The sequence below is a fragment of the Liolophura sinensis genome, chromosome 7 (genome assembly GCF_032854445.1).
Source record: "Liolophura sinensis isolate JHLJ2023 chromosome 7, CUHK_Ljap_v2, whole genome shotgun sequence".
Lineage (NCBI taxonomy): Eukaryota > Metazoa > Mollusca > Polyplacophora > Chitonida > Chitonidae > Liolophura > Liolophura sinensis.
In genome coordinates, this window is record NC_088301.1 from 26610366 (window position 1) to 26634500 (window position 24135).

The window sequence follows — 24135 nt, forward strand, 5'->3', positions numbered from 1 at the left end:
GTTGTGTATACCAACACTGTGAGGACAACGATAGTAAAACACTGGATGTTTTCAGGGCAGTGTTAAAATGCTACGGCTTCAGTTCGCCAGGACGTCTGACCCCGATGAATTATAGAAACATAGCTGAACGACGCGCTTAGATTAGCCCCAACGTGGACTTAAACCTTGGTTTGCTCGACATTCTGAGCGCTAGTAAACAAGGGCATTTATATAGGTTCTAGGCGCTCTCTTCTCCTCGGATGTGATAAATGTTTAACGATCGCTGATTGGTTGGATCGTGTCAAACTATACTACGTGTTTATACAAGACCACGTGAATCCTTGAAAACCCCTGCGGACAGCGCTGAAATGTACTGGTGAATTTAAGACATTATCGTGCTGTGCAATTCTGGTATCCCTAGAGACGAGAGGCTAGAGGACAACATGATGTATACATGAGCATTATGGTTTATACACTTATCTACTGTCTAGGGTTAACTGGCTAATGCATCAAAGCTAACGCATGAGTTATGCCAGTCTGCTTTCCTGTAATAATAACATGGCATATTGCCTTCGACTAGAGAAATATTCCAGATAATTTGAAGGGAGAAGGGGGAGGTGGGGGGGGGGGGGGGGTAGAAGGGTACTATTTTATTCATGATGCCAATACACATTTTATTTCAAAATACATTCGGAAAATAATAAATAAATTGTCCACTGCTCGGCTTCTTTCAATAAAATGTATATAATCATGATGGCATGTGGATGGTGAATGGGTTTAACTTGACTTTGATCAAGTTGATAACGATGACCATAACCTCACTTTCATCTATCAGAGCTATCACAAATAAGCAATATCCTCCCAAAGCCCAGCAGACGGGCAGATAAGCTGGTCCTTAGGTGAAAAACTTGACGTTTTGTGCAGTAAATGGGGAACAGATAAGTGCTCAATACCACCGAGATTATATTGGCATTTGGGTGGGAGAAGGTGTTGAAGCACCTACTGAACCCACGGGTGTTGTTTGATAGGACTGGGTGGAAAAGCCCCGTAAGACGATCCTTCAACAAACACCATCCACTTCCTGGCGCAAATCGTCACAGATGGCAAACGATACACGATGCCTGCATCAATAAACGCTTTCCATGATTTTTCGATGAGCGCTATTTATTCCCGAATCCAAGACGGGCTTTTAGAGCAGTTGGCCAAGTGCCATTAAGGTAGAATGTCTGCAGAAACAAAAAGTGTTAAGTGGAATGCTGCAGGTTTACCCGGCTTAAACCAGTATGCATGTAAGGTCAGTACTTAAGGTCTGTTTCTGGTCTGCCATCGAATGGCTGGGTGCCAGGAATCGTATGACGGCTGTGTGGTATAGACGAGAGCGAGGGGGCGATGTTGAAGATGGAATGTTGGAGGTGAATAGGGATTGCTGTCCTCTGCCCGGCGCTATAGTCTGCTGGACCGGTCACAGTACGACTAATCATACTCCGTTAGCAGAGGTATAATGAGCTACCGTTGTTTACTGTTCATGACGATTCCCAGGAAATACCGTATCGGTACCGACCCTTTTTGGGGCTTGGGAATAGGCGTTGTTTAAAAACCTACAGAACTGAATGTGATGGAGCCATCTATCAGGCAAATCGTTTCCGACCCGGAGAACATAATAAAACAAAACCTTCAGCTTCGCACTGCCCACATAACACCCGCCCTCGGAAAATTACTCAAAATATTTTCAATATCTAATTTTGGGAAAAATCAACGAATCAGAAGAAGTAAAAGAGAGAGAGAGAGAGGGACATGGGCATGGGTAAAGAGAGATTACATGTACATAAGAAAACTACCATTATCCTCATTTTGGGATTTGCTTGGTGGTTTTTTTTTATTTATGATCGGTTTCTCACCATCGATCTACGACGTTACCGGCGGGGTATTAAACCCCTACAGCTGGTTTAACAGCAACGCCCGGTAACTGTCCCAGACATCCACAGCGTTATGGTAAATGCAACTAGGTCAAAACAGCCAAGTCTAACCTACATTACGAGACAGCCCGAACGAAAAAGCTGCCAATTTTGGAGAAAAGTATTCCCCAGACAGACGTCCAACAAACATGTCCTGCATATTTATACATGCTAACGCAGTATCCGTAAAAACACGGATGAACTCATTTAGTATATGGAAAAAGGAAATACAAACACAAAGAGGCAATAGCAGGTGGAAAAGTATAATGAATACACAAACAGCATCGACAATAGTATTTGTAAACTACTATTTATTGCTTCGCTCACCGAGGCAAAAAGTAAATTGTTATCACTATTTTAATTCCAGTGAGAACCGGAAGATTTCCACGGAGTGAACATAAGACGATGACCTTTTTCAACAGAACAGTCAACATTTGGCCTTCCACAGAACAGAATTAACATTTGACCATGACCAGTTTCCTTGGAACAGAGTTAACATAAGACCTTTACCATTTTCCACAGAATGGAGTCTACATGAGACCATGACTGTTTTGCACAGTCAAAACTTAACCATGACTATTTTGCACAGTCAAAACTTAACCATGGCCATTTTGCACAGTCAAAACTTAACCATGACCACTTTGCACAGTCAAAACTTAACCATGACTATTTTGCACAGTCAAAACTTAACCATGGCCATTTTGCACAGTCAAAACTTAACCATGACCACTTTGCACAGTCAAAACTTAACCATGACTATTTTGCACAGTCAAAACTTAACCATGGCCATTTTGCACAGTCAAAACTTAACCATGGCCATTTTGCACAGTCAAAACTTAACTATGACCATTTTGCACAGTCAAAACTTAACCATGACTATTTTGCACAGTCAAAACTTAACCATGACTATTTCGCACACTCAAAACTTAACCATGACCACTTTGTACAGAACAAAGTTAACGTGAAACCATGATTATATCCAACAGAAAAGAGTCAACATTTGACCATGAACAATTTCCACAGAACGGAGTCATCATTTGGTCATGACCATTTTGCACTGAACAGTTAAGATGAGACCATGACCATTTTGCACAGAAAAGTCAACATGAGACCAGGACCATTTTGCACAGAGCAGTCAACATTGGACTATGGCCATTTTACACAGAATAGTCATCATTTGGTCATGACCATTTTGCACAGAAGAGTCAAGATGAGACCATGACCATTTTGCACAGAACAGTCAACATGAGACCATGACTATTTTGCACAGAGCAGTCAACATTTTACACAGACCAGAGCCATCATTTGATCATGATCCATTTTGCACAGAACAATCCTCATGAGATAATGACTATTTTGCATAGAACAGTCAAAAAGAAATAATGAAATAAAATTTTGCAGTGGAACTCACAAAATTAGATGAATTTATTGAAAACAGTCATATTTTGTGGATGTGGTTGGCTTCTCCAGACCACAGGATGTCCACTTTAATTACGTGATCATGTGAAATAAGCATATGAAAATGATGAAATGGTCATTCATTCAAAAGATACACATTGTTTGTTATTTACAACAACTTCTAAACTAGATTGGTATACGACTTGGGTACAGATTAAATTATCGCGCATGTACAGCATTGCATGTTTCTGTTGATGACTCAACATTCTTGTTTTTTTGGTAGATTATGTCATGTCATCATTTGCCTAGAACGTCCATAGCCGTTATGGAATGCTTATATCTAACTTTTACGACGCCTACACATTTGCAGATTTCTAACTTCATTGAACATTTTAGAGTTTTAACGGAGCTTCCTTAAAAAAAAATCAAAAGTTTAGGCCACAAAGACCGAAACATAACAGTCTTCCTAATAAAGAGTCCTGATTTAACATATGGCATGGTCTTGTTTACACAAATCCTAGTTTAGTTAAACATATTTTTGCTGAATGGAATTCATGATAGTGTTATAATGGAAGGAACAGAAACGGTTTCTCAAATGTTGAATCCAACCACAGGACGGCGTTTCACTTTACAGCAAGCCTGTTTGTTCGGGAGTTTTAATTCCATATATGGACAAATCCGTGTTCTTTTAAAACGTAAATTTGCTTAATTTCAAGAAATTCACGACACACACAAAAGTGGCAAACCAGTTGAGCATTTTGGAGATTAAACGCGTTTGGGTTCGTTTCGAGTCACGTATATATCACTAGCTACGTGCGGGGTTTTTGCTTATGTAATGGTATAGCTGTGCGGATTTTTGGAGAGCAGAGAGACGATGATTAAACCTTGGATCAGTCGCCGCTGCTGGCGGCCCTTCATTATCTCCAGCGAGCTCCTGCTACAAATCTCGCACTTCTTCTCCTCACTTTCCCAGCAGAATAGTTAAACCGGAGACCTTTTCCCTCACGAATACGGCCAATTACCCCAGCACAGGCCCGTATCTATACATGTATGTCCAGTTCTCGGTCTGTCAGCAGTACAGCAGTGCTCAGAAGAAAAGCCGCTTCACAGACGCAACATGGCCATTTGTTCACAGTCGTTAACCATTGCGATTGGCATGGATCAAACAGAAGGGTATATGCATATATACGGTGAAGCATAAAGGCGTTTCATATTATAGCAGCGATTTTGTCGATGAAACAATGTGCATCAAAGCGCAAGTAATAAAACCATGATATAATTTCGTTATTAAAAGTCCACATAATATTTACATGACAAATTGTTACGCTCGCCATCAGCATCCTGTTCGTGACGATTTGCCCGGTAATTACATCTACAGTGACTATGAGAATCCGGCGCTGGCGATCGATACAACATCGCGTGAGATCGGAAGAGTTCGGCGTCTTCCGGAAAAGCGACTGCTTGGAGTATTGCATGTTTGAGGCGGGTGTAGTTAGGGCTAAACGAAAATTCTTCACAATGTTGGTTTTACAAATTCCTCCATATTTCTGCGTCCATCTGTCATGCAAAAATTGGTGTTGAAGAAACAGAACTCCTCCAAGACTAACTATAAATCTCTAACAGTTTTAGCAATAAGTGGCTGCTGAATGTAAATTCACGTCAAACCTTGACAAAATGACATCGAATAATCTTTCAGATGTATTCAGCGAGTAATGATCGACCATTAGAGAATGAACAAGAACTAACTACGACTATTCGAAACAATGCCTAATTACTGTAGAGTATACAAGGTTATTCAGTGAGGATAAACCGTTCGCACATATTGGACAGTCTAATTAAAAGAATGGTATACGAATGTTTTACTTAATGGCTGGGCTGGGGTGGAGGAGGTCAGGTTTTTGGATTGGAGAAAGTCAACCACTGCAGCTCAACTGTCTTTAATACTTGAAAGCGATACAAACCAGACCATGAATCAACAGATTTTATATTCACTTAATTGCATACAGATGGTGATAGACAATATCAAAATACTGTGTAATACACTATATATTTATTATTTATCTACTAGATCGTTATCTCAACGCCATTATCCGTCGACCATAAGCACAGTTGTAAGGGATAGTGCATTCACCAGGTAACAAAGACAAAGGCCCAACGACCTTGCAAAAATAGATAAAGGTCAGTGAAAAACGATAGGGTTCGTCTCAATGCCTAAGTGTACAGCTAGTACGAGTTCGGTAAACCTATAGCTACAGGCGTTCAAGAGATGCAGTGTTCGTTGGGGAAATGGATGGACAGACTGACGTAGGTGAAGGTGCCAACCACGACATATCACTTTGCCTTTTGCCGAGGAATAAAAAAATCATGTATCATCTGGATGGAAAACGGTTAGCGTGCTTTCTGTGATATAGTTAAACAAGTGGTTGTCACATTTGTATAATCTCACGTTTACTGATTCTTAACAAGACGTTAAACTGTGAAATCCGAGAATGGGACCTAGGTAATTACGAAATCCCTCCACACATCGGTGTAGCTCTGGACACCGGCGTGGCTGTTCACAACAATACATATTTAATCACATCATTTCCTCAGACTACAGCAATAGAAAGCGGTGATTTTAACGCGCACCTGGTCTGCAAGGCCATCGAATTAATAAAATATGATGTGATTTCGATCGGCGTTGTTTGATAAGGCCTTGAGCAGTGTGGATGATCCGGGAGAAGACACAACGGGTTTATACGTCACAGAAACGACCATTTCGAATGTTAAGCACGTCCTCGTTACAGCTCACGATTGATGCCGCAGTGAAAACAGTAAGATCTACTGTCCAAAGATTTGTCTTTCCATTGCTCTAAATGTGTAATATATATGACTTGGACAAATACGTAAGATCATATACCAACTATGACATGTCGTCACTAATCTGGTTTTAATCTCCATTATGTAGTGTTCTATACCGTATTCCAGCATAAACCAGGATTCTGTTGGCGAAATAAGCATGTCAGAGGCCTGGTCCCTATTGTATTCTGTTTAGTGTGTTTGTACATTAAATGTGATGACGACACAACGTGTTGAGTTTTTCTTTCTTTCAACGAAATCAGTTACTTCCTCAATTCTAAGGCTGTATATGTTGTATATACATAAACAGTTAAAAGAAAATCCTTAACTGACGTAAGACTTACAAGAAACCGGAATTCATTGTTAATGCCTATACGACCACATACCAACTATATCACAATTTCGTAACTGCTCTGGTTTTACTCTCTATGTCGTAGTGTTTTATATTATCAGAGAATTTGACACAAACTCCGGGAATATGAGTCCAAACTGTTGATCTCATGTTCCTCTTTGCATAACTTAATATTAAGTCATTTGTATGTTTTATTCATTTCCTAGCCCTGTAAATATGTCGTTGGTGTCCATTTTGTATCATCCTGATGATGGCATAATGAAATGCTGAAATACTGAGCCAAAATGAAGTTTTCGCTTTTTGGAGTTACACTGTCTTGAGTATGACTTTATATACTTTATGAGTTTAGTGGTGGTTGTTTTGGAAATTGGTCTTGCGATTATTGATCAAGAACGTCTGTTGACGACTGGTATACAAATGTGAGTTACGAGGCATCTAGATTTCTTAGGAATTACTTTCATAAACTTCACAAGTGCCTGTTGTAATTAAACTACTACCATGTGTGAGAGATGACTTTTTATCACTATACCACAAGATAAACGAGAAATCTTTCTGAAGGATTATTACTGAAGTGCCATCTGTTGTATGAAGACCGGGTGATCTTCGCTAGATCTGTTCGCCAAGATAAACCAAGGACGCGGCAAAGAAAAATTGCCATCGGAAAGACATCGGGAATGATGACAAATTGTCGGAACTGAGTACTACGTAAAGATCCCATTATAGATACCCCAGGCTTAAGCTCGTTATGTTGCCGACTGCAAAGACAGATCTGTATCTCTTATAACGTACTTGTACACACTTCCACTTGGTCACATTTCTCCACATTGTTACATTTCTCCACATGGTTACTTTCCAGGCGGATCTGATGATCAAAGGCAACACTGCGGATAAACTCGTGACGGCTCAGTGAATATTTCGCGTGAATTATAAGTTTTTCCCGCTGCATACACTGCAAAAATCATGGGGCCTTGACAGCATTTAATTCATGGCTTTTCTTGCTACAAAGATGCTTTAAAGGAAGTTAGCCGCCATTCTTTCGACAATGAATCCTATTTAAAGATAATAATTGTACATAAAATATAAAAGAGTTTCTAGGAAATAGTAGCTGAAAGTCCAAATAAGACATAAACATTATTTATTTATTTATTTATTTGATTGGTGTTTTAGGTTGTACTCAGGAATATTTCACTAATACGACGGCGGCCAGAATAGTGGTGGGAGGAAACCGGGCAGAGCCCAGAGGAAACCCAAGACCATCCGCAGTTTGCTGGTAGACCTTCCCACATACGGCCGGAGAAGAAGCCTGCCTCAGCTGGACTTGAACTCACAGCGACCGCATTGGTGAAAGGCTCCTGGGTTATTACACTGCACTAGCGTACTAACCAACTGAGTCACGGAGGCCCCGGACATAAACATTACTTGGAGGAGGAATGAGCTTTATCAGTTTTGTCCTCTAATCTAAGATTTGTTCAAGCAATATAAGTACACCTGCAGAAAATAAATCGATACTGAAGCAAAACCTCGTGACAAACGAGGCGACATGTACCAGACCAGTTAGCATTATACAGTCTGTATTCTGTATATACCAGACTATATATCGACTTTTGTATGGCGTCTCGTTCTTCCTGAGATTAATTAATCACCTCCATGTATAAGGATTTCTGCAGGTGTTCCGTTCGGGACCGTAGAAAATTGCAGGGTATTATTTTCTGGATTATCTAGTTATCACCTGTACGGCTAAATGATTGAATGGTTGATGTTTAACGGCACATTAGCAAACCCCAGCGCTAGACGGGCCCATCGCGCGTTCGCTCGTTTAGGTTTTCGCTTGTCATTTATATGTTCTCGTTTTCTGAAAACACAGAAACAAGTACGAAAAAATGCAGGCATGGGTAATCAGCATACAGAGATCACAGAGATCATTATAAAGCCCCGTCCAGACTATCCAACTTCACTCAACTTTTGTTGACTCAACAAGAGTCAGCGTAAAGTTGAGTGAATAAGTTGAGACGTGTTGAGTAGGCTGGAGGGTTCTCAGCTTCCTTCAGCAACAGTCAACACTACCCAACACGGTTGAATCGGAAATGTGCATGTGTATTTTTGTCAACAATTGGAGTGAAGTTGAGCGAAAGTAGCCAATCAGCGGGTGTGTAGAAATAATGTAACCGCCGTAAAGCACATGACCTGGGCAAAATGGCGACAAAAGAGAGAAACTAGTCTCATGAAATGTCTTCTATGTCGAACAGCCAAGGCAATAAGCGCAGCCGATAAACCCACGACACGATTCTTCAGGCTGCCCGCCATTATGTCTCATGCTTTGGAGAGAAAATATGGAGATTTCCCTCCAATTTATCGAAAAAAAAATAGAAAACACAACTCAACACCGTTCACCTCACGTCAACAGTGTTGGACAAAGTTGACCCATCTGATTTGTAGTGCGAACGAGACACTGAACTTACCTCAACAACATTCAACTTGCTGTTGACTCTTGTTGAGTCAACAAAAGTTGAGTGATGTTGGATAGTCTGGACGGGGCTTAAGTCGCCTCAGCTAGAGAGAGGGGATGAATATCTGCTTTAGCGTTGGCGCATGCTATTTGATATGTATGTAGGTCACCCGCAGGCACAGATTGTCGTTATACCGTTATTCTTCAAGCTTCTGTTACAAATGCTGGCAAGCTGTATGTGCTATGAATGGCTAGAGCCAGACGTCCATGCATCAGTATTCAAACATCGTTCAGCTACGTCAGCATCAAAGATCTCCGACTCAAAGACAACAGCCTGCTGACACACTTACACACAGCCACTGCCAAGAAAGCTGTCTCATTTCTGTCTGAAACGAAACCTTGGAACATGACCAATTTGCTGCGAACGTGCCAGTCAGCAAGAATAAATAGAAATATAAGCATAGCGACAGCAAAAACAACATGTTCTTCTTAGAGAAGGTTAATCTTAAAGCAGAAATGCAGCTACAGCACAGTGATTGGTATTTCACGCCGAATGACGTAAACATACGATAACCGTTGGGTCGCAGGAAATCAGATTGTCCGTACTGAACAATCGCCCATGGACTTATCACTTTACTCTGCAGCCGAACCAGCAAGGCTGGGATTCGAACCTGTGACCTGAGTGACCAAGGAGGGCGCCGACGAGGACAACGCTTAGTCGAAGAAGCCAATGAGAGCCTCCTATGTACAACGTGATCAATCTCCTTTTAAACCTTTCCTGTCGTCCTGTAACAGTCGCTATACATGCACAGTAAATCTATATGCATAGAAGAAGCGACGGTTTCCGATTTCAGCAGTTTTAAATCATCTCAATATCACTGAGTTAAGTACATTTGGGTTAAGGAATGGAATTCACATGGACGTCTTCACATATGCAGAATTCTCACGTTTCTATCTTCTGGAGATTGTTCCCTTTAACTAAAGGCTCTTTTGGTCCTCTTGTAAACAACAAAACATGGTGGAAATTGTATCATTTTCCCAATTAATTTTGCAACAAAATGAAGAACCAGTTCAGTGGAAACGATTGGGATGATATATTAATATTTAATTAAACTATCATATAAGCACTCGAGGGTGAATATATACCAGATACCATCACGCAATATAACATTCAGGCCACTGTGCAGAATAACAGCAGACATGCGCACACGTGGTGACTTATATGTACTTACGAAGAGTTAGGACTGAATTCATTCGGCCTGGGAATTATGATTGCTGCCTCCACAAACGTTTACTGAGAATTTGCAGGCCTGCAAGATTAGAGAAGTCACTGACGACGACATTGTGACTGTCCCTCCCTCCCTGGATTTCATGTGTCCAGTATCATTAAATCTAGCAGGTATATTACTGTGAACGTTAATATCCACGCGCATCGTATCGACTTTTTCGCCCTTTCCTTCCCCTGTCCAGCTTTCGACATACATTTTTGAACACACTAACATACTCACCACAGATCAATTTGCCGTCCACACTGTTGACATTAATAAACATTATTGTGTTAAATTAACACATTATTATTTATTGTGTATTCACTTTTTTGTAAAACATGTTTTTATAACGTTACTTTTTGACCTATTCTGATAATAATATGGAAATTTTCTTTTCATTAAACATGGCTTTTGTGTTTGTGAGATAAAAGATGAAGCATGGAGGAAGAACAGTACGCCATTCCCACGTGCGTACGTCCCCATACCACCATTAATTAACTACCTTTTGAAAGAGGGCTGTGTGCAAAAGGACGATGGAATAAAGCAATATGCCCTTCTGTGATCATGAGAAAGTTGTTCAGATAAGAGTAGCTTAAGTGTCCATATTAATCCCGCTAGTATTTGATTATTTCTCAATGGCCATATATAGCCCTGCTTCGATAATGCTCATTTACCAGGTTGACCAAGCGACACAGTTTTAGATGTACTAATCTATCTCTGTAAGGGTTCAAAGTGAGCCTCAGGGCTCTGAGAAAACTGGACGTCATCATGACCAACAGGTCTGCCCTTGAGCGATTCACCCCTCGCATGCAACGATCTGCTCCCAACTTCGGAGAATCTATCTAAACCCAACGACAGTTTTAATTATTTAGCTTATTAGTGAAGCCGAGTTCACAGGAAGTTCTAAAGAAACGCGAATGACCCCAGTAAAAATATTACAACGGAACGTGTTCAGAGCACGATTTCTTAGTTAGGCCTTTGCGAAAGGTTTTACGTGTAATATTAAGGGAGACAACCAGCGGTCTATAACAAGCCGGCTTCCGCCAAAACTTCGCATACCATAGCATGCTGTGCGTATTCAAAATCTAGCCTGTATGACAGTTGGTGAAATGGTAACACGTGACCTGTGAATCCGACTGTTTGTACGTAAGTACGTATGTATGTAGAAATGCCCATATATGTGCATGTAGGCATGGATATATATGTACGTATGTACGTTTGTATGTAGAAATGCCTATGTATGTGTATGTAGGCACGTATGGTTAGCGCGCTAACTCAGGAGTCTCTCACCAATGCGGTCGCTGTGGGTTCGAGTCCAGCCCATGCTGGCTTCCTCTCCGGCCGTACGTGGGAAGGTCTGACAGCAACCTGCGGATGGTCGTGGGTTTCCCCCGGGCTCTGCCCGGTTTCCACCCACCACAATGCTGACCGCCGTCGTATAAGTGAAATATTCTTGAGTATGGCGTAAAACACTAGTCAAATCTATAAATCAAATGGTATGTAGAAATGCCCAAGTATATGTGTGTAGGTTTGTATGTCTAATATTATACACAGAAAGGTCACGAGTACATCTGCTGTCTTTCATACACCGTGCCACAAGCGAAGTTTTTTGGAAGCAAATAACGGTAAACCGGGCACTCAGCAATATTGATGTAAATATATAAAGCCAGTCTGAACCCGCTTTACGATGCATTACACCGAGAGCAACCCTTCATCCAAACTGACTGGAGGATTGATTTTGTCTGGTACATTAATGTTACAGTGGGGCTTCAAAGGTGGGTTTTGTTGTTGACAGATTATAATTGCCCTGTGTTAGGTTTGCACAAAACTTTCAGTCGGCCCTGCTCGCCCGCCGCAGCTGTCTTAACAGTTATACACCTTAACGCTCACGCGATCCTGTACAGTCTTGGTGAGGTAATTAAGGGCTTTTCCAGACCACTAGCTAGTTATCGTATTCCCAGTGTTATCTCTGCCCGGGGGGTAGGAAAAGAAAGTTAACCACACAAAAAGAGATGTAGTATGAACCATATATGGCTGTTTATAAATCCTCTTATAGGGACTTGTGACCTTAAATATGAAAGACATAACAAAGCCAATGAACCAAAAAACAAAACAAAAAAAAAATCGAAAATTTATTCTTTTTTGTCGATATGGCACTATGCCGCTTTAGGGAAAAGAATTATTACCACACGATAACCTACTCTAGATATTGTTTTTGAAGTAAATCGCACCTTGAATTTGAAGTCCTATTATTTTAGTAAATTTCTGTTATTTTATTAAATTTGTAAAGTATTTGTCAAATGATTTAGGTGGAATATGTTTTTTTTTTTAAATATAATTCACCTGATGCGATGACAAGTGTTCTCAGAAAACTTATCTTTCCTGTAGGTCTTTGAAAAGGGTATTCATTCCATCTAAAAATGAAAGTTAAATCAATAGTCATCGCAACTCTCTTGCTCAACTGATCATCGCACTTAATGTTACTGGAGTATTCATTAAAAACTTGGTACTTATACAAGATCAATTCCTTTATTATTCAAGGTAAATCTGATGCAAAATATAAACACCTGACGTTGCAAGGCTTCTAAATATCACCACCCAGCATCACGTTCTCGATGGCTTTTATCTAATTGGAAATAGCGGAGAACACTTTTGTTTTCAAAATACCAAGAACTCCCAACGTGTTGAGTTGAAGTATAAGCTAGAAGAAGTAAGAGCATATAGGAAGCAGATTACACACTGTCGTGCGTTCCACAAGTAACTAATTAAGTTTGACTCCAGGCTTAATTATTGATCTAACGTTAATTGGACTACGCGCGAGTCGGTTTAGAGGTTAGCGACTTTGAGTGTTTGCCAGGCCGTTGATCAACCAATGGCACAACGCTGTAAACTAATGTAATTCGAAACAGGTCTTTGCTCTAACTGAAGCAAGCTTAGTTTGGTTTTATGTGACACGAAATCCAACGCTTCTTGTGAAGAATTAAGTTTGCCTAGTTAGAAAATACTTACTAAACAAATTAAACTCAGCTAAGAGAGCTTTACAAAAATTAGATCCCACCCTTTTAGCTATACATGCTTATTTGGAAAGTAAGGTTTTGATGAATCGGATGAATCTGGATGAAATAATATAACTCGAAAGCAGGACGTGGCTCATTGGAAATGATTGGGGTGTAGTTCCCAGCCGCTGCATGGCTTTAAAACGAGAATAGGCTTTAATCCAAGTTTTGGACTGGAAATTTTTACGTTTTTCTCGCCCTCCTTGCCCACTGTTCGTGGGGCGATAAGAAGCGTTCAATGGCGCTCATGAAACCGTTTTGACAGTCTTGCATTTGTTGATTTATTTATTTATTTGATTGGTGTTTTACGCCATACTCAAGAATATTTCACTTTTATACGACGGCGGCCAGCATTATGGTGGGTGGAAACCGGGCAGAGCCATCCGCAGGTTGCTGGCAGACCTTCCCACTTACGGCCAGAGAGGAAGCCAGCATGAGCTGGACTTGACCTCACAGCGACCGCGTTGGTGAGAGCCTCCTGGGTCATTACGCTGCGCTAGCGCGCTAACCGACTGAACCACGGAGGCCCCCTGCATTTGTTGAAGGCCAGTTGTGGTCCAACGACAAAGTGTACAAATCTGTTCGCCACAAGTGTCGGGAGTGAGTAAAAGATGGTAACTCCCCAGTTATCGGTTAATTTCTTCGGGAACGCCGATTTTCTCCACTCATAAAAGTGATTGGTGTCATACAAATGTAAAAATGAGAATGGCGATAAACAACAAAGAAATAACGATAACAAATTTACCTCTATCTTTACTTTTATAAGTTCATTAAGGTTTAATTCATACATAGTTGATTCGATAAATTCACAAGAATATCCACCTAGATCTTCGAGAGCATAATTATTAATGAACCTCCATGGTTAATTAGGACTATGCAATGTAGCTTAATTGGTAAACGTCGATAAATATTTTGATAACTATTCAACTCATTGTCTGACTGATTGGTTCAGTGAAATGCAGGGTAACTAAGTGCTATAAAGTCTAAGACTTTTTGTTTATTTACTTATTTATTTATTTATTTATTTATTTGATTCGTTTTTACACCGTACTCAAGTATATTTCACTTATACGACGGCGGCCAGCATTATGGTGAGAGGAAACCGGGTAGAGCCCGGGGGAAAACCAGGACCAGGTTGCTGGAAAACATTCCCACGCATGGCCGGAGAAAGAAGCTTTGGTTGTAACGATTGGATCTCTTACAGCCAAGTAAATAAAGGCTGATAAATAGACGGGACAGGCCGACTGGCATCACTTGCACAGCTGTGTGACATCCCACGGCGTTTAACCTCAGCGCTGACCGACTAAACATCTATAATGTATTGCATAAGCAATAACGTCGATGCCATATTGTTACACGGGGCTGGCGATCAACCCTCTTATTTCTCCCATAACTCAGATGATGAAAGGGTGGGAGGTCGTGGAACGGGGTTGAGGAGAGGGCTGGTTTATACCTGGGCCAGCAATACCGTGGATTACAGCCGTATAATTAATCCGTTCCTTTTCCCCGGCGGAGAGACTGGTTTATCTGGGATTGGTGCAAAGCGTATCCAGCAAGAAATACATCAATTACCAGGACAAATCAAAGGCATTTCCACAGAAAGATGGATATGAATTTACCCATTGATCACATTCGGCTCTTCCTTGGGTCAATCGGTGATCTTTATGAGCTACCTCATCCCCCCCTCCAAACCCCGAAACACCCTTCACCTTTTCCCCGTCTCGCCGCTGAAGGACTCATTCTACAGGAGCTGTCTGCTGGGCCTTTAAGCTTAGCAATAATCGACTTCAGCAGTGATTCATCAAAAACTATAGCTTATAGTTGCTTCCGATTGGTTCGGATAGAGAAACCCGTTCTCTTGCCCCGTCCTAGCTCGTTGACGTTTGACCTTGTAGTGTCAAAGGTCGCCCGGCTGGCCTTGTGACGTCTTCTTGTGCTGGTGAAGTCCTGTCAACCATGCTAGTCACCCAACAAGTCAGACCCGACATCACAGATCTCGCGGACAACTTACCAATTCCGCCCCGTCCCTCGCAACACAGCGCCATCAAATCGATAACTGTTTATTGGTAGCGCAAGCATGATGTAAATAATGAGTTGATGTGATGGGTGTGTGACCAGCTTAATTATTGTCCACAATGTGATCCGTGTGAAACACACCATTACTCAAGCTCTTTGACTGATTTGATTGATTGAGTGATTTCTCAGCTTAGGATCGTCTTCTATGGTCAGGTTAAAATCTATATTTACTTACCGATAAGTGACTTCGGAATTTGGCACAAAATATTTTTTTTTCTCCTTAAGGTATATCAAATTCTTTCTCGTACAAAAGTTAGAGATTTCCAAAATACCATAGCACACATTTAACTATAAGGAACATTGGCATTGCTTGCTGACTAGGGAAAATATTGAAAGTAAGTTGTCCATTACACAGTAGAGATGTTTGTCGTATAACCTTATTAAATCAGGCGATTTCTCTAAACTAAGCCCTATTTACCGAATAGGAACATTAAAGTGTTTATAGCTTATTGAGAGTAAATGTTTCTTTTCTTAAGATAGAGATCCTTCTAACTATAACTTGAACGTATAACTATAACGTATAACTATAATGGACATTTCCCCTATACGCTATATTCTGTATTATATCATTAAATATAAGTACTTGAAATGTCAAGGTCAAATGTTACCCTCATTATTGTTCACAAAAAACCTGACCAACGGGATGCTGACATCCAGTTGTTGTTAATTCAGACGTCAGATGAGGCTGCAGATATTTGGTTCCGTGTTACTTTAAAAGACATTGACAAGGCCCAGCTGTTTAATACCATGACTTGACAACACGTTTTTTATATCTGGTTCCTGGAATGGATTCATCGTCAGGTCGCGTATCAGAGAGTCCTTAGTCATTCTCCCAGGGAAAAATCAGTAAGCCGAATGAACAGCAGTCGATTTGAAAAATTAGATTTGTATGAAAATGACTGTGGAGATACCTAACGGCGATCTCCGTATGTATACGAGGGGAAAAACTGCTTTTGGGTATTATCAACCTGTTAAAGGATGTCATCGTTTAAAGTTAAGACCCTTGCCACGTCGGCTGCATGCCGTGATGTTGTCCGTTTTTTGATGGACCTTTGGATAAGAGACATGCTTAAGCCGCTCGTCTTAAGATTCTGCGAGGAGCTTAAATGTCGCATCAGCAGGCCGATAAGAGGACAGAGTCTCCGAGCTCATCACCATATAGATGGGGGAAAAGCTCAGAGATGGTCGCCAAAACTGAGCCGTCTCTGGGGTCCAAGGATGAACCTAGGTGACTTAGAGCCGGGACTCTACGCGATGAAGGTCACCTACAGGCAAAACGTCCTGAGCAACGGTTTGATGTAGATCCACCAAGATCTGTATTGGCTCGCCCTGGAAACAGCAGATATCTGTCATTACACTCTAATGACGGATGAGTTGCAAATGGAGTGATAAAGCCGTAAGCACCTCCAGAAAACAATGTCTGACCTCTTGGCCTGATGTTTTACCGCTCCAGTCCGCGTCTGCTTTAAACGGGCTTTATAGAATTCCGGAGATTTGGTTCGACGCAAGCATCACCTCAACCGACGGGGGTGCTTTATGCAGAGCAGCATTAAATGATGGTGATACACACATTTTCTACATCACACTCTTTCCCCCCGTTTTGTTTTGATTTTTAAGTTCACGCCTCTTGGAGACGGGATTAGCTGATGCGTGTATATCACTTCGTTATAGTCATGCAGATCGATCAATATACCGTATTCAGGGAGTTCTTGCTGGCCATTCACTGGAGAATGCCGTCAAAAAATGCAGCTAGAATTATAACCATGATGGGATGAGCCTCTGTCCCAAGAGGGAGCTCCGATGGTTTAGATACAGAGAGACTCCGCCATGCAGCGGCACTTAAACCAAGGCTCACCTTGGGCCCCATTCAGGCATTTTCTGTCAGTCAGTTTGGTTCACGTTCTTAAGGGAACTGGCGATGGAGCTCACTGCTTATCGTGAATGCATCACGTGATCGTGCTCTTCATGGCTGGCCAGGTATAAGATGCTTTATTTGGCGTATTTGTACTTTCCTTAGGATCATCTAATAGACCTAATATAATTTGATTTATGACCGACAATGAAGAATCTTTGCAAGGGAGATGACTCACTTGTAGGTGGGAAGGTCTTCAGCAACATGCGGATGGTCGTGGGTTCCCCCCGGGCACTGACCGAGACTAAAGAATCTTTGCAAGTGAGATGACTCCAACTATCATGGGGCTAAACCCTGATGGGAAGGGCGGGTGGGGGAGTGGGTGATGGATTAGGGATTTGAACGGTTGTCTCTTAATCTAAATCTTGCATGCATCTATTTTCCACGGAGCCGCATTGGCAATGGACAGTCTACAGCGTTTGTAAAGCGCCGCTCATTTCGTTGTACATGAAGTCCGCTGGAAATCACTAGCCATCCACCAACATGGCATACGCATTAAACTAGCCCTGCTTGTGTAAATCTGTGCATTACACGCCAAATTTGACATATATATATTGCAGAGAATACTCTGCACTATTTAGCCTGGTATTTTATTTTCGATACGTTATGGACCTCCAGTGAACTTCATCCGTCATTGAATACTGCGGGATTTATTTCACCGTTATTTTTATTACTTTTTGTTTGTCTCGTGAAACATTTGTCATTTGTATCGGGCAAAAGCAATCCACGAAAGGCTATGTAACTCTAAACTAGCTTCACTTCGTTCCTAGCCGTGAGCATCCATGCAGAAACATATCGTTCATTTTAAAGGCCCTCATAGGATTTCAGTGTACACAGATTTGTCCGATGTGGAATACAGTTGTACTTCAGCTATTATGCTTTCACCTTGTTTTCCTCGATCGTATTATATGCTTTGTTGCCGCCCATTTATTCTGGTTCACAAAAATGAAGGGCTTCGATAAAAACTCTCCAAGGGATGACTATATACAGATTAAAGCATACCTCCACATGTGGAGGATAGCTCGATTCGCCTCAGGTATGCAGACCAAGAACAAATGCCAGTTGCTCGTCCAATACCTTAACGGATGAAAAGTATAGGGAGCGAGTTAAAAAGCCTGTCTTGTGTTACTTAGTTGTTTAATAGCGACCCCACATAATTACAAGTAACAGCTGCGAGAACGGGGTAAAATTATGAAAGTTCATAGGTCCAACCTGGAGACCACCTGGGACAGGCAATGGAGCCGACACACGCTCGTAATTTACAGCCGGCATCGGTGAGCTTTGCCGAAGAGTGATCAGTAAATATCCCTCTAATGGAGAGAGACCTGGCGTTTAGACCGATCACCATTAACATTCTAACTTAATGACCTTTACAGATATTTGCAACAACCCAAAAAAAGGGTTACACTATTACAACATGAACCTTTCTCTCAAGAAAGCCATGATAGCTGTCCTGGGAAAAGCGACGCAGAGAAAGACAGTTATGATTATTTACAAGAAAAGAAGGCGTTAAAACAATTTGATTTCGCTCGTTTCCATGGTCAGTATTGCATGTGAAGTGTTGATCGTGCGTGGATTTTACAGCCCAGGTTGACCAAAAAAAAAAAAAAAGGAATGCTACCCATGCCATCTTATAAAATCGTAAATAATAATGCGATAACTTTTATTTTTCATATTCTGCTATAGGATGAAATGACGTAAATTTTCCGCATAATTCTTGCCTTGGGCAACTCAAGAATAACAATTTTCTTTTGGGGGAGGGGAAAAACCTATTTTGAGATCGAGTTGTTGAAAACTGTGCAAACAAAATTTCAATCTTCCACGGTGGTAGGTGGAAGGTCTGTCAGAAACATGCGGATGGTCATGGGTTTCCCCGGGCTTTGCTGCTTTTTAAGCATTTTCATGAACAGTTAGAATAAAACCCTAAGTGGGGTAAACTGACAAGAGGCTGTATTTCACCGGTTACGTGTGACTATTTGTCAGTTGTCACGTTGCCGTCGCTTCTCTGCCTTTACTCCCTGTGCTGTACGTCTTTAATTATATTGTAGCCCTGCATGAACCAAGATTCTGCTGGTGGGCTAAGCACTCCCGAGGACTGGGCCCTAATGTGATTATATGTTAAATGTGATGACAAGACAGCATTTTGGGTAATTCTAGACCAGTGACGTCTAAAATGTTGCCATTAACGTCATAGCACATTTTATTTTCATCTAATTCTACTAAAGCCATGGTGCTAGGGAGCATGTAATTTTCTACTTTTGGGGCATTTTCTTGAACAGTCAGAATAAAACTCTGACTGGTATTAATTTACAAGAAGCCGTATTTCACCGGTTACGGGTGACCATTTGCCAGCGCTGCATCACACTGTCGTCGTTGCTCTAACTTTACTCTCTATGCTGTAAGTCTTAGTTATTTTCCTTAATGTAGGTCGCCGTCGTATAAGTGGAATATTTGTGAGTGCGTCATAAAACATCAATCAAATAAATCAATCTTACAATCAAACCAGACAACCTAGGTCAGGGCTAAGGGAGCTGTATTGAATATGGGTTCTGTGAGGGCAGCAGAGAATGTAAATCCTTTAAAATTTGGTAACCGTCATTGTAACGTTTTCATTATTCGTGATGTAAGCAACATCTCAAACACAAAGATAACATACAGTTCGTTTGTCACAGCATTGTACTGGTTATTTCATATAACACATCATGTCTAAAAAAACACAAGCCAGTTCTGGGCAGGTTGGGGATCAAGGATACACTGCAGTTTCATGATGTCCATTAAAATGGTTTTATTGTCACGGAAGAATATTTACACGTTTGTGTTTAGCCTTGAATTGGGTATATAGCTGACTTCTACCGCGCGGGGTAGAAGTGTGCGTATGTGTGCCAGGGAGGACCATTTAAAGCATATTTCTCATGCCGTGGGAGGGGGGGGGGGGGGGCTTTGTGGCTCAGTTGGTTGTAATGACCCAGGAGTCTCTCACCAATGCGGTCTCTCACCAGTTCAAGTCCAGCTCATGCTGGCTTCCTCTCCGGCCGTAAGTGGGAAGGTCTTCCAACAACCCGCGGATGGCTCTGCCCGGTTTCCACCCACCATAATGCTGGCCACCGTCGTATAAAAGTGAAATATTCTTGAGTACGGCGTAAAACACCAATCAAAATAGAAAATAAATAAATCATGCTATGGAAAAACCACATCACTCATGGAAGACTAACGCAAACAATGGACTACAAATAATCCTGGTCCCTCTTCACCATATATACAATAAATCGTTTGATGGCACTGAACTCTAGGATATACACTACAGAAAAAAAATCTCATTAAAAATACAGAACATCATGTTCATTATTCCTTCTGAAAAAAACATTATGTTGGCGATTCTTCCTTTAAAAGAAATTGGAGAATGCACAAAAATGGGGGCGAAGACAACGTTGTCAATCTACTTGCTACCGCCTAGATAATAGCGACCTATCCATCGACGGATGCGTATTAAACATAGATGGCGCAGAGAGGGGTTTTTAAATGTCAAGAGTATGATCTAAATGTCAAATCAAATGTCGACCGTCACAGATGGGATGGGATTCCAACTGAAATCACTAATCTTGCGCAAGCTTATTGCCTCTACGCTTCGCCTAGATCTTGTCTTTCACTATATGAAGATGCCGGACTGTTGCTCTCATTTCTGCTTGAACATGTCGGATTATTTGCAATAAAATTTCCATCCAAGCGCCTGCGCAAGAGTCTCACAATATACGACGTCGCAGTAGTTATTTTCTTTCTGCAGGTTTCATCGCGGTATTAACCTGGCACCAGCTTTCATCTGTTATGAAGAAAATTTTTCCATTTTAATGGTATAAGCTCATTTGTAACTGTTACAGCCTTCACAAAAATCACAAATACCTTATTCAGTTAGCAGGAATTCCACATTCAGGGACCCTTTAAGTACTACTTAATTGGCAGTGTTATAGGCTATCGTCTGACTATGAAGTTATATTCATTAATAATACCATCAATAACACATTGTTTAGTAATACTATCAATATCTTCTAAACATGTTGCTTTCCATTCTTACATGCAGACGATCCTATATCGTGGTACAGTGCTCCAAGTTGGATCATGACAACAGTTATAACTGTCACTACCTCTTCACCCATGACAAGTTTGCAACAATTGAAGTTGAATACCTCATTACCCATTAGAAGCTTACAACCGTTAAAAACAAACACAACTATACGGTTTCTCCTTTTCTCAACTACGTACGCAGTTTTCGTTTGCTCTCACGTGTGATATCAACGGCAATTTTTTATGTCTGTTAATAAAACCCAGGAAATGTCACTGTGTTTTACATATTACTGGACTCCACATGCAAAACACTAAAAAATTTACTTTCAAGGTCAAATGATGATTTCAGCATAAACAGATTGAAACAGTTATCAGGTGTGTGATGTACAGACAGCTTATGACCAATGTCCCTCTTTCCAAATTGTAGACGAAAATCCAGAAAGCAGGGGTTATCAATGCTGTTGTAAAGACAATGCCATTTTATACCAAGTTATATATTGAGATTATCATATCACTGCGTGATCCGCGATGACCGATGAGAGTTATAAGAGGTCGGCTTGTGGTATCAGCCGACCTCGAAGTGCAAGGCAGATGCGACAGGCCGACCTCAGACAATGAGAGCCGATACAACACTGTGGAACACGCACTTTTATGATAATCTATATAGCATATACCTTTATTTTTGCGTAATAAGTGGTCAAAACGCACACTTTTTTTCATCAATCAGTAGACCGACTTACTACAACTAGAGACCCTACACCGACAAAATGTAGTTCATCCATAGTTCATAGTTTTATGTAGTTCATAAAGGAGCACGATTTCTTCAGCTCGAATATGATTATGTTCTTTAAATTTTTATTTCATTAGTTTCAAATGCAACTATGTAAAATAAATTATTACAGTGAAAATTCAAGAGCGTGGACTATTATAACGTCGCCATTTCACAAAACGCGGACAAATTCCTACTCCAAGGGAATTCCTTCACGTGAGAGAGACGTGGGTTAGAGAGTATGCGTTTACTGAAAATATCATCCTCATGCGGACGTGTGGTCACTGATCGTGTGTGGCTGAAATTAATGATGAAACCACTGACAACTGTCGTGAGTGTCTGAGCGCCGAATATATTTGCTATTTTTACTGTTTACATTCAGAAGATGCCATGGGAAGACGAAAGACGCCGAGTTCATGAAAACAGTATGGTCCTTAATTTCAGATTCATCAAATTTATTCGACCCTGAGTGACACGAGATCAGATCACCGACTACATGGGATTGATCCACATGTGAATATTTATCTGTACAACCTTGTATTTCAGCTGCTTAGGGGACAAAGTTAAGGATTTTTACCAAGAAGGTCAGTCATACTTTCACTGAGCTCTAATAAATGCCGCGACGTTGCGGTGTCAACAATGCTTGATGCGTAGAGCAAGTAATTTGGGAGCCGCGATCAAAGGTTGGGCAGTTTTGGACTTGAAGTTTACATAATTTCCACCCAGGCTGAAGGGAACATGCTTGTCGTTTCTTTGTGCCCTAAAAGAAGGCCATTAAATGTGTTTTCTTTACTGTTTAATGTTCTTGTTGTAGTTACATCACACCAAATTCCGAAGTTAGCTGGAGTGGAAGGAAACAGCCGGAGAGGAAGCCAGCATGAATGACCGCATTGGTGACAGGATCCTGACTTTCCCCGGTAAAGGGCGCTTTGAATGTAAACATTAAAAGTAGTCCCTGTTTTCAGAGGATGCATATACGAACCACCCTATACGGAAAAAAATAGGATGCCTTTGTATCAGTTGGGTGACGGCCATAGGTATATGATAAATATTATTATCAATATCAATGTTTTCAAATTGTACATCTGAAACAAAGTACTTAGGTTGCATTTAATCCAGACCGAACGGCCTGCTTCAAAGTGGTGATACCAATCAACACGATGTAGAGTCCATTCTTCCTAATGTAACGGATCATCTTGGATAAAAAAATCGTCCTGTCCATATATACATTTGCCAACAGACATAGTTAAACTTCAGGAACACATATTTCTAAAACCACAAACATTTGGCTTGCATCTTCATTGAATGGAATTTTCTTGTTGCTGACGGATTCACTTTCCAGTGTCTAACCCTTGATAAGCAGGGATAGAATATTTATTTATTTATTTGATTGGTGTTTATAGCCGTACTCAAGAATACTTCACTTATACGACGGCGGTCAGCATTATGGTGCAGAACCCCTGGGGAAACACACGACCATCCGCAGGTTGCTCAACAGACTTTCCCACGTACGGCCGGAGAGGAAGCCAGCATGAGCTGGACTTGAGCTCACAGCAACCGCATTGGTGAGAGGCTCATAGGTTATTACGCTGCGCTAGCGCGCTGGCCAACTGAGCCACGAAGGCCCCAAACATTGAATATGAATTACGTAAAGATGCTAGGGAATGCATGTTATAGGGTTTATCAAGTATTCCAAAAAAGACTTTTCCAAATCAGATCGAAGCTACGACATGTTTAGACACCCCTGTATTTCTTAATAAAATAAGTGTAAAACGTCCTTAAACGATTTGCTGCAATTTTAATCGATTTATTTATTTATTTCATTGGTGTTTTACGCCGTACTCAACAATACTTATCTTATACGACGGCGCCAAGCATTATAGCAGGAGGAAACCGGGCAGAGCCTGGTGGAAACACATGACCATCAGCAAGTTGCTGACAGACCTTCTCACATACAGCCGGAGAGGAAACCAGCACGAGCGAACGCATTGGTGACAGGCTCCTAGGTCATAGTGCCGCACTGGCGT

General features: G+C 41.1%; 1 protein-coding gene across 1 annotated transcript in view; it reads right to left on the reverse strand.

Annotated features, from left to right (window-relative positions):
- Positions 1 to 8826, reverse strand: part of LOC135470788 (glutamate receptor ionotropic, NMDA 3B-like) — a 39220-nt gene extending 30394 nt beyond the window's left edge. The window contains 2 exon segments of the mRNA XM_064749830.1: positions 7322 to 7471; positions 8800 to 8826. Coding sequence (XP_064605900.1) covers positions 7322 to 7471; positions 8800 to 8826 — 177 coding nt within the window.
- Positions 8827 to 24135: the final 15309 nt, after the last annotated feature.